A 14406-nucleotide genomic window follows, 5' to 3' on the forward strand; every position below is an offset into this window, starting at 1 on the left:
GCCAGTCACAAAGGACCACATATTGCATAATTCCATTTCTTTGAGATTTCCACAAGAAACAAATCCACAGAAATAAAAAATAAATTAGTGGTTGCCTAGGGCTGAGAGAGGGATGGGGGATGGAGGTGCAGGAAGTGGTGCACAATTGGCAACAGTAAGCAGCATTTTCACAGACAAGCAGAGAAAATTAAACTTGATCTGCCAATCGAAAGGAAGACACCGTCATTCTTAAGCAAGAATGTCATGGTAAAATCAAAATTCGGGAAAGATGAATCTTATGTTTCTGCATACGAAAGACTGGAGAATAATAAAGGCCTAGGCAAAGGTGGAAACTTGGAAATGAGGAGGCAGGGGCTGAATCAAGAGAAATGATAGGCAAAAATTAACAGGACTCAGAAACAGACCGAATATAGGAAGATGAAGAAAAGATATGATGAGCCAAAAACTCCTTGGGCACAGAAGATTGGGAAGAAGGTATTACAGTAAGAGAAATAACGAGGTTGCTAGAATATAAAGCAAGCTTTCAGTGGGAAAGTCAATTGGTTAAATTTCGGATATGTTGAGTTCAAGGTGAAAGAGGACCCCCTATTAGAGATATTTTAAGTATTATCTGGAAATAAGAGCCTGGAACACAGTAACTCCATGATAGTGAGCACTATTTTCTGGCTTTATTTCTTTTTTAAGAAGCTAGTAAATAATTACCCAAAAAAAGGTCATATTAAAGGGACAAAAGGGTTTTTTTTTTTTTAATTTAGCAATAATGGTGGTAGATACAATTGGGTTACATTCTGCTACATAGAACATTACTGAAAACTATACCATGGTTTTCCTCGTGGCCTCATGACATAATCTAAGGCCAATGCCTTAGTTTCAGTGGCTGGTTAACGCTACACCAAACAAAGGATGTATCTCTGATCCTACTTGACAATATTGTAAATATAGACACTCTATGGATTACTGGGAGGGCAGGGAAAAGGAAAGGCAGATAAGAGAACTGACTAGGTCGAGGTGACTCCATTATAACCACTGGAAAAATGATTGAATAAGACATAATTTTGTGACTAATGATCAGTGGCACCACCCTCATACACAAATCAAAACATAAATCATATATATTCACTTTTATAGTACAGGCTTTAGTCTGACAATGTTCGGATAGGCAACCTAAAGAAACAGAAGACTATCGCAGACAGAAAAAGAACAAAAGTTCAAATAATAATAATAAATGGATAGATATAAATATAGATAGACACACAAAAGTACCTCAGGTCAAAAGGGATTTTAAATTTCTTGATATAGGTCCAGTTATCCAAGGCGATCCATCGGTAGTTAAGGTTATTAAATCTGTAGTAAGGATCCTGTTGATAAAAATTATGGTAGGTGATTAAATATGCAAAAATAATTAATTAAAAAACACAAAATAAACTATCAATGATAGCTATTTATTACCTAAAAATTAATGAACTCTTGGCCTAAGAGTGCAAGCATTTCGTATGCCGACACATCCCATCCTCAAAGCTAAAGCTCCATCTGTTTAAGAGCCCATTACCTTTCAAACAAAGTTGCCATGGCATGAGCATACTAAAAATACTAAAAATAATTTTAAACGGAAAAAAAAAAGCCCAACACAATCAAAATACCTGAAATGAAAGAGCTCTGAGATACAACTATTACATAGTTTCATTATGAAAGAACATGTGTGGAGATGAAGATTGGCTTCCTCTGTTAAAACCAAGCACAGAACCTGCAAGGTATCAGCAGAGAATGAACGGCAGCACTTCTTATGGTGCACAGTCATCAGACACTCACCGCCTTCTGGTTCTCACTGTGCGTTTTGCTGCCACTATCCCAGCTGGCCTCAAGAGGAACACTTCTCCTCTACTGCCCAAAGATGAGCAAAACTCCCACTCCTTCGATTTACTCAGATTTTACCAAGTTATTTTTCACTCAGCTTTACTAAGTGAACACAGAAAGGATCTCTGCAGAGAATATACAGGCAGCATAGATACCGTCAAACTTACAGACTTCAGGTTTCCTATATTAGCCTAGACTAGGTCAGCAAACTACAACCCATAGGCCTAATGCAGCTCACTGCCTGTTTTTGTATGGCCAGTGAGCTAAGAATGGACAGGTGTCGATAAAGAAAGTTTTACTGGAGCACAGCCAGGCCCATTCCTTTATAAATTACATACGGCAGTTTTCATGCTACAATAGCAGAGTTGAGTAGACACGACAGAGACCAAGTGACCCATGCAGCCTAAAATAGTATCTGGCCCTCTGCCCTAGACAACTGGCCTGCTGGGTGTTCACAGATGCTCTTCCATCTCAGGGTCCAGCCCCAAGTCCTCCCTTCCATAATCCTTACCTCTTTCTTCTCCTACTCATTTTCTACCCTTTACCTCTCAGATGAGGGCTCCCAGGCAGGAGGTGGAACAGAAAATGGTAAGAGAAGTTTCTCAGTTCTAATGTCTGTGAACACCACGGCTACATAGAGGGACACAGCACAGGCTCAGAGGGCTTCTCCTTTCCAACTGGGACAGGTCCAAGGGTGATTGCCTCAGGAACTGCAACTCCACGTTGAGAGGGAAAAGCCAACTTTGTCTCAGTTCCACAGAGGTAAGGGCTGGCCACTGGCAACAACCAGCTGAGCACTTGCCCAGAGAACAAATCCGCAAGGGGCGCTATAACACCACGGGGTGCGTATCAAAATGGAGAGAAAGGCATCAGCCAGAAACGGCTCCTGCCTGGAATAAATAATTTTGATAAGATACGAAGAGGGTGGGGGGACTTCCCTGGTGGCCCAGTGGTTAAGAATCCACCTGCCAATGCAGGGGACAAGGGTTCGAGCCCTGGTCCGGGAAGATCCCACATGCCGCGAAGCAACTAAGCCCGTGCACCACAACTACTGAGCCCACGTGCCACAACTACTGAAGCCCGCGCACCTAGAGCCCGTGCTCCGCAACAAGAGAAGCCACCGCGATGAGAAGCCCGCGCACCGCAACGAAGAGTAGCCCCCGCTCGCCGCAGCTAGAGAAAGCCTGCGCGCAGCAACGAAGGCCCAACGCAGCCAAAAAAAAAAAAAAAAAAGATACCAAAGGAGCAGTCAGTGGTTGACGAGATTTAATAACAACCAATTGGGCTTCCCTGGTGGCGCAGTGGTTGAGAGTCCGCCTGCCGATGCAGGGAACACGGGTTCGTGCCCCGGTCCGGGAGGATCCCACGTGCCGCGGAGCAGCTGGGCCCGTGAGCCATGGCCGCTGAGCCTGCGCGTCCGGAGCCTGTGCTCCGCAACAGGAGAGGCCACAACAGTGAGACGCCCGCGTACCGAAAAAATAATAATAATAATAACAACCAATAATCACCAAACTGACTTTTAAGGTCTGGTTAATGGTGAGCTTTTGTTCTGCTAAATGGGGTGTGCCAGGCCCAGCCCACTTGCTTCCTTTTCTTCTCTGCCCCACACGCAGGACTCAGCCTCTCCACTGAACTAACATGGAGTAAATATTTAAGGACACGGGTTTGAAGAGGCACCTAGTTATTAACCTGCCCATGTGTCTCCACCCAGCCCTATTTATAACTCTACACTGTGGACTTAATCCAATATATTTAAAAATATCATGACAAGAAAGGTGTGAAGGCTGATGCAGTTGCAAGATGTTAACCTGCGGAGCCTCAGGGCTGGGTGATGATCGGGCTTGTGGGGCACAAGACTCCTTCCTGTCCCCCGGCTCCTTGAAGGAAGCTGCATGTCAAGCTCCAGAGGGTAATATTCTCAGATAAATTTTTTCTAAACAAACAGAATTTAGAAGTTAAATATTTTCTCTTACTTAAAAGAAGCCAATCTGAAAAGGCTACAGACTGTATGATTCCAACTATATGATGCTCTGGAAAAGGCAAAACTATGGAGACAGTAAAAGGATCAGAGGGTACCAGGGATTAAGGAGGAAAGAAGGGTGAATAGGCAGAGAACAAAGGATCTCTAGGGCAGTGAAACTACTCTGAATGATACTATGATGGTGGCTGCATATCATTATACATTTGTCAAAATCCATAGAATGTACAACACTAAGAACGAGCTATAACAAACTATGGACTTCTGGTGATAATGATGTGTCACTGTAAGGTTCACTGATGGTAACAAATGTACCACTCTGGTAGGGGGTGTTGATAGCGGGGCAGCTGGGCATGTGTGGAGACATATAGGAACTGTCTGTATTTTCCATTCAATTTTATTATGAACCTAAAATTGCTCCAAAAAAATAAAATTTATTAAAAAAAATTGTTCTAAGGGCAAATGCCTACCTCCCTAAATTAAAAGTTGCAGAGACTCAGATTACAGTTATAATAATTACTGCAAATGCTAAGCAACCAACTTAACTTGGTTCCAGAGTGGTCTGATCCCCTTTGCTCATATTAAAATTCTGAGTCCTATTTAAAGCAAATAGGACTACGTTCAGCGTTACGTCTGACGACTAAGGACCCATGTAAGTGACTGAGTTCATCAGCAAACCCATGAACCCTAAAGACAGTAACAGTATCACTTGTTGACCATTTACTTTATATCAGCCTCCAAGATAGGCGCTCATTCACTCTTATCTTCATAACAAAGATGTGCTGTAAATACCATTCTATAGAGGAAGAAACTAATGCTCCAAAAGGTGCAGTGTCTTTCCTGAGGTCCCATGATGAAGCAGAAGTACATCCAGGCATGAAACAAACTCAGTCCGACACCAAGGTCTACATTTTTTCAACTGTGCTTCAGTGCCTCACGCCATATTTACCTACTTTTCTGTGTGTGTGTGTGGTACGCAGGCCTCTCACTGCTGTGGCCTCTCCTGTTGTGGAGCACAGGCTCCGGACGCGCAGGCTCAGCAGCCATGGCTCACGGGCCCAGCCACTCCGCGGCATGTGGGATCTTCCTGGACCGGGGCACGAACCCGCATCCCCTGCATCGGCAGGTGGAGTCTCAACCACTGCGCCACCAGGGAAGCCCCTACCTACACTTTTATACCAGATGATCATTGCATCTCGTACCTACCATTTTTAGTAGTGTATGTGTATATTTACAATATATTTTCTTCTATTTTTAAGTGTATATTTTGAGTGAGAAAAACTTTATAAAGGAGTCTATGCAGTTATTAAAATTTTTTCTAGATCTATATTTATAGACATTTATAGATACAGAGAGATGTTCTATAGATACAGAGAGATGTTCATCATATATTTTAAATGAAGAAGTAGCTTACAAAACCATCTCAGGGACTGACTTCATCTTTATATTATTATATTTGTTTGTATATACTTAGAAAAGTCTGGAAAGATATATATGAAAATTTTTACCTCTGCTTAATAGTATGCTTTTTATTAGCTTTTTCCTTCTTTATATTTCTCTGCATCAATATTTGTACAGTAAGTATTAAGCATTTATTATTCTTTTTAAAAGAATTTTAAAAGAGAATAAGAAAATTCAGTATATAAGAATTTTGTGCATGATAAAAGTAATGTTTTGTATCAGTGGACAACAGAGAAATTGTTCAAATCATTTGATATAGAAAACTGTTTAACCATTTGAAAAAACTCAAATGGATCAAAATTTTAAATACAAAAGAGGAATTATAATAATACTAAAAGGAGGAAATATAGGTAAATATTTATTTAATTGGGAGAGAGGAAATTACTTCCAAAGCATAATACCAAAGACAGAAACAATCATAAAAGAAAAAAAGCTTAAAAGATTTCAACATATAAAACTTTAAAACATGTATATGACAAAATATATCATTAATAAATGGGAAATTTTTGAAAATATATAACAACAGGCCTAACAAATCTATATTTTAAAAGATGAATAGTCAATAGAAAAATAGATAAAAAACAGGAATAAGTAAGCCCAAATCACCAATAAGCATGAAATAAACATATAAAAGGTGTTCAGGGCTTCCCTGGTGGCGCAGTGGTTGAGAGTCCGCCTGCCGATGCAGGGGACACGGGTTCGTGCCCCGGTCCAGGAAGATCCCACATGCCGCGGAGCAGCTGGGCCCGTGAGCCATGGCCGCTGAGCCTGTGTGTCCGGAGCCTGTGCTCCACAACAGGAGAGGCCACAACAGCTAGAGGCCCGCATACCGCCAAAAAAAAAGGCGTTTAACCTCACTAGAAAGTAAATTGTTTCTATTTTTATTTTTTAAAATAATATCCAGATCTAGCACTTAAAACAAGTACTCCAATAAAGTCATGATGGGAGTGTAAAACTGGTACAATTTTTATGGAGAACAACTTAGAAGTACATAGCAAAAGACTAAAAAAATGTATACTCTTTTGAATCAACAATTCCACTTTTAAAAATTTGTCCAAGAGAATAAGGATGTACACTAACTAAAATGTAGCTAAAAATATCTTCCCATCATTGCAGAATAAAATCCAAAAGTTATTCCCAATGGCCTACAAGCCCTGCATGATCTGCCCCAGATGGCTACTTTGAAATCATCCACCTGCCCCCCAGGTCACAGGGCTACAGCCACCTGGCCTGCTTACTATTCCTGGAACTCATCAAGCATGTTCCTGCCTCAAGGGCTCTCCCCTCCTCACTGCCATCTTTTCTTCCTTTTTGCTGGGAATTTGCTTCCGCTTAAAACTGAACTCATCAAAAGATCTTTATCAAAATGGCTATCTTTAACCACCTTTTCTAAAACAGAATCTTTCCCAACAAGCCTTCGCTCTCTCTTCCTTTAGTGCTTTATTTTTCTTCAGTGTACCCGCTGTCACTGTATTATCTATTAATCTGTTTATTGTCTATCTCCTCCACTAGAATGTCTATTGGGACAAAGACTTTGTTTTCTTCACCACTTGATTCCAAGCACCTGGAATAATGCCTGCCACATTGGAGGTACTGAATAAATATTTACGAGATAATTAGGTGAATGACTTCAGCAAGATATGTTTCAAGTTCTCATGTAAACACTGTATTTGGACCAGTGTCTGCTCTAAACTATAAAATATTTCCTAGGTCAACACCAAAAAGGGATGGTATAATAAAGCAGGTAGTATAACAACATCATATTACTCCATAATGATACTTGATGATTATTGTCAATAGGCCTGGAGTTCCCCAATCCCCAAAAGCTCCCCATCTCTCATCCCACTACCATTTAAGAACTACATCTACCTTTACTGAAACTTAAACTTTTCCTTAGAATTTATTAACAGATTTAACAGACATTGTAAATTGTTCCCACGAGGAAAAGTCAGTTATTTCCTTCTGTGAGCACATCATTCACATTAACGAGTAACCAAACATTGTTTCTTGATATGTAGCCCTATAACATGAAACAGTAATCTGATTTACTACAGCCACTAATGATTTCCCACTGCCTTAATTTAATCAGGAAAATGAGGCAAGGAGAAACCCTGCAAAAGAAACACAGGCATTTTCAAAGCATGTTTAAGTGAAGCCTTGGGGTAACCAAGGTCACCTGTGGTCCATGTCATAAGTAGTTTGTTAACTAAAAATAGTTCAAATACTTAAGTCTGAGGATTCTTTACTTAAAAAATAAACAGGACCATGGTCAGTGTCATTTACATTTGCTTCCTTTCTGATACACATTTTTGAAAAAAGGCTAATTGTACCAGATCAGAAATTTTGCATAACCCTAGTTGACTGTCCTGTCATTTAAGTAAACTTCGAATTATATTCCTGACAGTCAACTCCAGTGCTTTAAAAACACATGATTTGTCAATGTGTCACACAGGGTAAGTGTCACACAGTACAGAAGGCTATGTAGTCAGGCCAGGCTGGGTTATAACTCCATTTCTGCCACTCTTAGTTGCTGTGTGATCTTGGGAAAATTCTCTAACTTCTCTGGGCTCCATAATTCATTCATCCATAAAATGAAGATAAGAAGACTTACTCTTTAGAGTTGTTATGCGGATTGGGACAATGCATGCAAACCGCGTATCAAGTACATCTTGTCCCAAGCAAAGCCATTAAAGATGTGCAGCAGATGGAAGGAAAAAGCAGTGGGAGGTGGCAGTCTGTTTGCAAACCTCTAACCACAGGCGGCCAAACAGGAAAACGTCCTCCACCAGAAGTCTAGAAATTGAAGCATCTATTGGGACACACACATCACATCACATCACACGCCCTGAGAGGAAACAGCATCTGTCTTCATATCCCAGTCAGCATTAAAAATTATTTAGCCTGTACGCTAGCACTGACAATCCTACCCTTACACTTGCAGGTCTCATTCTCCTCAGCTTATGTGCTGCTGCATCAATTCCAAATCTGACTCCCTGGTGCCTAAAAGCGAAAATGAAAAACTGAGGCATTAATGAATACAGTTAACCCTTACTAGGCGAAAGACTATTGTCCTCTGCAGTGTTCGGGTAGTTGAAACAATAATCCCCCTCTTTAGGCTTTGTCAGTGACAACACGTCCTTTCTAATCTACGCTTCACTGGAGAACTATGGCAATAACACCCCCAGTAGAACTGTCTGGACCTCCGCTTTCCTGAGTTGCTGCTGTCCCAGCGTGGGCGTGGGTCAGCCTCCATCTAGCCCGGACCCCAGCGGTGATCTTCGCCAAGAGTAGATACATTGCCTCGGCGTCCCCATCCCCACCCCCTCACCACCACCACCCCTAGACCACAAGACGCAAAGGGGAAGTTAGTGCCAAACGGAGGAGAACAGCCCCGGGCTCGGGGACTGCCAGGCCGTTCCTGGGCCCCTCTCACCACGAGGGGGACGCGGGCGCAGGCTCCCGGCGGGGAGGCCGCACACAGTACCTGGATAAGCCTCTGGTGGAACAAGGCGCTGTGCACGCAACCGGGAACCTCCGCGGGCAACTCCAGCGAGCCGTTCCCGCTGCGGATCCTCCAGCTTCCCCACAAGCTGACGCTGACCACCATGGCAGCGGAGCCCGCACCGCACAACGCAAGCAGCAGGAGCAGGCGGAGGAGCATGCCGGTGGCCGGTACCTCACCCACCCACGGGGGTAGAAGCCCCGCGCTTCGGAGAGCCGCGGAAGTTACCCTCTGTTCGGGAGGAGCCCGGGCTCTAGCTCTCCCCGCCCCGGGGCCCGCCCCCAGCTCCCGGCCACGCCCCCGCCTCTCGGCCACACCCCCGGGTCAGCTGAGCTGAAAGGACTTCAGCTGCTCCCCAGGCTCCGCAGGCTAGCTGGGAGCGCGGATATCGTGCCAACTGGCCGAAGCTCGGCGTCGCGAGTGTCGGAGCCGCCACCTCGTGCATGGTTCCGGGCTCGGACCGCTGCGGTCTGGGTCCTCCTCGGCTCTTATTCCAGCTGCTCCGGCGTCTGAACGGGAGGCGAGAACCGTGCACGCTAATTGGGACACACCAATCTCTGGACGCAAAGTGGCGCACAGCCTCGGGGAGCTCAGGGACAGACAGTAGTGTGCGGAAACTACAGCAAGAGAGGCTCCTCACTGCTTCAGAGAACCGAAAACCAAGACACCCCATCACTTCAGTTCCCCCCAGTTTCCCCACACTCTCATCAGTGCTGCAGGTGTCTGCCCGGCGCGAGTAACGCCCACCTCCGGCAGCTCTGCAGGTTTGTCTTAGAACAGTCTGCCCTTCAAACAATAAATAAGTACTAAAGTACCTAATTCGTACGGTTGTTGTGAGAGCTGAGAAAATCCGTGTACAGTGTGCAACATAAGGCCCGGCCCAGAGAAAACACAGCACTTTGGCCTGATGTTAGTGGACTACGACCTTCTGTTTTATAAAGCTCTGCAGAGGAGGTTCCTGAGATTCCGGAAACCTGCATTAATGCACAGGCAAATTTAAAATCCTCTGCCGCTCACTAGCTGTGGGACTTGGACAAGCCACAAACTCTCTAATACCCCCGTTCCCAGAACTCAAAATTGGAGACAGTACTCCTTTTTGGGGTTGTGATAAGCATAAAATGAGTTAACATACTTGGCTGTTCCTAACAATGCCTAGGTACCCAAGAAATACCACAGGTTTATTTCAAGTCTCATAGTGGCGCAGTCTACTTGAGTCCCATTTTTGCAATAGGATGTAACTGCGATCTGGGAAGTTAAGAGGGAATTTCGCATTGCATAAAATAGACTAACGTATGACTGTGTTGATGTTATCTACCTTATTTCTGTATTTAAGCAGAAGTCTTTGAAGAGAAGTTCTCCCCCCATTAAATCCGAGCTTTGTTTTGCCTTAGAATGGCCCTGGAATTGCCTGAATCTGTAGACACTGGACAATATTTTATTTTTTCAGAGTCAGCATTTTTCACAAGCCTAGCTAGCATCTTGGCTTTAGGGACATTTGGATTATTCAGCCCAAGCCTCTGGCTTTAAAGCTGAGGGAACAGGGTCCAAAGAAGTCAGGTGACTTGCCTGTCAAACAGTGGCAGACAGGACCCAAACTCTCCTTTCCAGGCCCATAGACTCCTTGCAGTAGAGCCCAGTGATATTAAGGGGGAAAGGCTCTGGCTGGTTCAAAGGTTTCCTCACTCCAGGAGCATTTTACTTTTGATAGGAACGGAGTTCTCAATTCAAATTATACTCCCTGATTCATGGCATTAAATGGCCAGCCCTAGTCTGTTCAAAACTGATAACAAGACTTACGGCAGCAAGAGTGGCAAAGAGTTTTTGTTTGTTTTTTCATAAATCCCAGAGATCCCATTAAGTCAAAGGAAAATTCATTCCTGTGAATATGTTTGGATATACTCTGTTGTTCTATTAAGAAATATTTTAGGGAATCTATTTTTTTAAAAAAACAAGAATAGAGACTTATCATTCCTCCTTTCATTCCAAGACACAAGTATGACATCATTTGAATTACCTCACTTTGAAAACATACATTGGTCCAAACCCATAGAATGTACAACACCATGAGTGAACTGTAATGTAAGCTACAGACTTTGGGTAGGTTACATCGATGATAACAAATGTACCATTCTAGTGGGGGGGGACTTTGGGTAGGTTCATTGATGATAACAAATGTACCATTCTAGTGGGGGGATGTTGATAATGGGGGAGTCTGTGCATGTGTTAGGGCAGGGAGTGTATGGGACATCTGTATTTTCTATTCAGTTTTGCTGTTAATCTAAAGTTGTTCCAAAAAATAAAAATAATATATATATATATATATACACATATATACATGTATGTATGTATATTCATGGGTCAAAGAAATAAAAGACTTCCAGTTACTGTTTTGTCATGTCAGGAGCTTGCAAGTCATCACTCCATCCTAAAAACAAGTAAAAAGCTGAACAAACTGAAAATCAACAGCTTTTGTTAGATCTGTCAGAGAATTCAGGTGAAAGGGCAAACTGCTGCCCCCCAAATTGGAGAAAAAGACAGGTGCATACAGAGAATCACAACTTAACCAAAGCAGAAACCCATGAGTAGAAAGCTCCTTGAAAACCAGTACTAGGGAAGGAAAATCTAAACTCTAATTTCTGGGACTTCCCTGGCGGCCTAGTGGTTAAGACTCTGCATTTCCACTGCAAGAGGCACAGGTTTGATCCCTGGTTGGGGACCGCATGCCGCAAGGCCAAAAAAAAAAAACCCCACACAAAATAAAAACAAACAAAAACCCTCTAATTGTTGAGCGTCTGGAGGCTCAGTGTGGACGAATTTGAGAGTTTAAAAACTCCACAGGGGACTTCCCCGGTGGTCCAGTGGTAAAGAATCCGCCTTACAATGCAGGGGACTCGGGTTCCAACCCTGGTCAGGGAACTAAGATCCCATATGCCGCGGAGCAACTACTGAGCTCGTGCACCTCAAATAGAGAGAAGTCCCGGCGCCGCAATGAAAAAGATCCCGCATGCCTCCACGAAGATGCCGCGTGTTGCAACTAAGACCCGACGCAGCCAAAAATAAAAATAAATAAATAAATAATAAATAAATCTTAAAACAAACAAAAACTCCACCGGAATTCAGTCTTAGTGGGTCTCCCACAGCTTTGTGTTTTGTTTCCAGAAGATCTACCAGCTCTCACATTGAAGATTTGCGAGCAATTCCCTCATGCTTCCAGCAGAGGGACGGGGATAAGGAACCATTTTGAAATACATGATAGCATTCTCAAGAACTACCCTCAAGAGAAACGATTTTATCAGAGCCTAACCTGGGAGAAGGGAAGTTCCTCCTAGCCTTCTTGCCTTACCTAAGGGGCTAAAAAAAAAAGAAGCATTTATTAAATTCACAGTCCAGGACACAAGTTCACTAAAAGGCTAAAGCCTAATCATCAGACTATAGACAGCTTCCCCTCTCCTCATATCTTCCCACTATATCACTAAAGGCCTCTTTGCCACTGTTCATTTCACTGCACACATCACGTATGGCTTTCAACAAAAAATTACAAGGCAAAAAGAGACAGAGCAAGCCCTAGAACCAGACTCAGATATAGCAGGGATGTTGGATTACCAGGACAAGAATTTAAAATATTAGGCCAGCACTGGTCTAATACCAACACCAGACAAAGACATTACAGTAAAAGAGAACTATAGACCAATATCTCTCATGAACATAAATGGAAAACTCCGTAACAAAACAGTAGCAAATTGAATCCAAATATATACATATATATATATATATATATATATGAATCATGACCAAGTGGGATTTATTCTGGGTATGCAAGCCTGGTTCAACATTCAATCAATCAATGTAATTCATCACAACAATAGGTTAAAAAATAAAAATCACATTATCATATCAATAGATACAGAAAAAACACTTGACAAAGTCCATACCCATTCATGATAAAAACTCCACACACTAGGAATAGAGGGGAACTTCCTCACCTTAGTAAAGAACACAAAGAACTACACCTAACATTACACTAAATGGTGAGAAACTAAAAGTTTTTCTGCTAAGATCAGGAATAAGGCAAGGAGGTCTCCTCTTGTCACTCCTTTTCAACATCATATTGGAAGCCCTAACTAATGTAGTAAGAAAAGAAAAGGAAATAAATAGTATACAGTTTAGGAAGACATAAACCTATCTTTGTTTGCAGATGACATGATTGCCTATGTATAAAATCAACAACAACAGCAACAAAACACTGGAAATAATAAGCAATTTATAGCAAGGTTACAGGATACAAGGTTAGTATACAAAAGTCTATCATTTTCCTATATACCAGCAATGAACAATTAGAATTTGAAATTAAAAACATAATGCTATTTACATTAGCACCCCCCAAAATAAAATACTTAAGTATAAATATAACAAAAATGTTTAAAATCTACATGAGGAAAACTACAATACTCTGATGAAAGTAATCAAAGAAGAACTAAATAAATGGAGAGATGCTCCATGTTCATGGATAGAAAGACTCAGTATTGTCAAGATGTCAGTTCTTCCCAACTTGATCTATAGAGTCAATGCAATCCCAGTCAAAATCCCAGCCAGTTATTTTGTGGATTTTAACAAACAGATTCTAAAGTTTATATGAGAGGCAAAAGATCCAGAATAACCAACACAATATTGAAGAAGAGCAAAGTTGGAGGATTAATGCTACCCTATCAGGAACTAAGCTGAGCTGGAAGAGAGATCTGAGCTGTCAGGAGTCAGAGCAGCCAATTAACGCAACAAGGAGCCAAACTGAAAGTAACAGTGAAGACTTCAACCACTTACAGTGATAGTATAAGCAAGAGGCTAAAACTGGAGAAGACGCCAACTCTCCCCTGTTTCATTGCCCAATAAAATGGCACACCAGTCACGGGTCAGGTGGATCAGCACAGATGTGTGTGTTGTCTCACGTTGAGAGAGTCCTGAACAAAAGGCTCTGGCTGTTTTATGGGCCCTGGGGTAGGGGAGGAGAATGAGGAGGAAGGGCTAGGAATGGAAAATTGCTGGGTACTGAGTTTGAGTAGGAATAAATGTATTCAGGGTTTCCCACTTCTCCTCTCCAATAAGGAGATCTCAGTGCAGTCACCCGAAGATAACCTTTGCCCAAGGCCTCAGATAAAGAGAACAAGGAATGAAGTCAATGAAACTAGGAATGTAAATATGTGAAGAGCATGAACAGTCAGAGGGGCAATAATAGGTCCTTCACTGCAACTCCCTTTAGAGATTATAATACTTAGACTGTATACCAAGTCTGATTGGGGAGGACAGCTTTACCTCGTGAAGGCTTTCAGGTAAAGTCTTTGTAATTGCCTATGGTCAGGCCTGAAAAACCACACTTATATCATACGACCCAACAGATCTAACAGTGCTGGAGATATCCATGGAGTGTCTATGGAGCTTTGGGCAAGCTCTAATAGAAGACTCACAGTGTAGACCCTTATACTCTGGAGCAAGGCTATGTGCTTCACCATAGAGAACTGCTCTGTTGGAAAAATAGGTCCTACTGTCCTACTGGGTCTTAGCAGAGACCAAACCTCTGACTGTGGTACACCAAGGGACTATGCAGCCTGAACTGAGG

At 42.5% G+C, this 14406-nt stretch overlaps 1 protein-coding gene across 4 annotated transcripts in view; it reads right to left on the bottom strand.

Moving 5' to 3' along the window:
• MANBA (mannosidase beta) overlaps positions 1-9023 on the bottom strand; it is a 111206-nt gene extending 102183 nt beyond the window's left edge. For 3 of the 4 annotated variants that reach the window (XM_060147644.1, XM_060147643.1, XM_060147645.1), the window contains exons 1-2: positions 8778-9023; positions 1264-1358 (exon numbers count right to left, since the gene is read on the bottom strand). In XM_060147644.1, the coding sequence (XP_060003627.1) occupies positions 1264-1358; positions 8778-8954 (272 nt within the window). In that variant the 5' untranslated portion in view covers positions 8955-9023. Of the gene's footprint in view, positions 1-1263; positions 1359-7904; positions 8103-8777 lie in introns of all 4 variants that reach the window. The other variant, XM_060147647.1, reaches the window with a different exon arrangement.
• Positions 9024-14406: the final 5383 nt, after the last annotated feature.

Source organism: Lagenorhynchus albirostris, chromosome 4 (assembly GCF_949774975.1).
Source record: "Lagenorhynchus albirostris chromosome 4, mLagAlb1.1, whole genome shotgun sequence".
In the NCBI taxonomy this organism is placed as follows: domain Eukaryota; kingdom Metazoa; phylum Chordata; class Mammalia; order Artiodactyla; family Delphinidae; genus Lagenorhynchus; species Lagenorhynchus albirostris.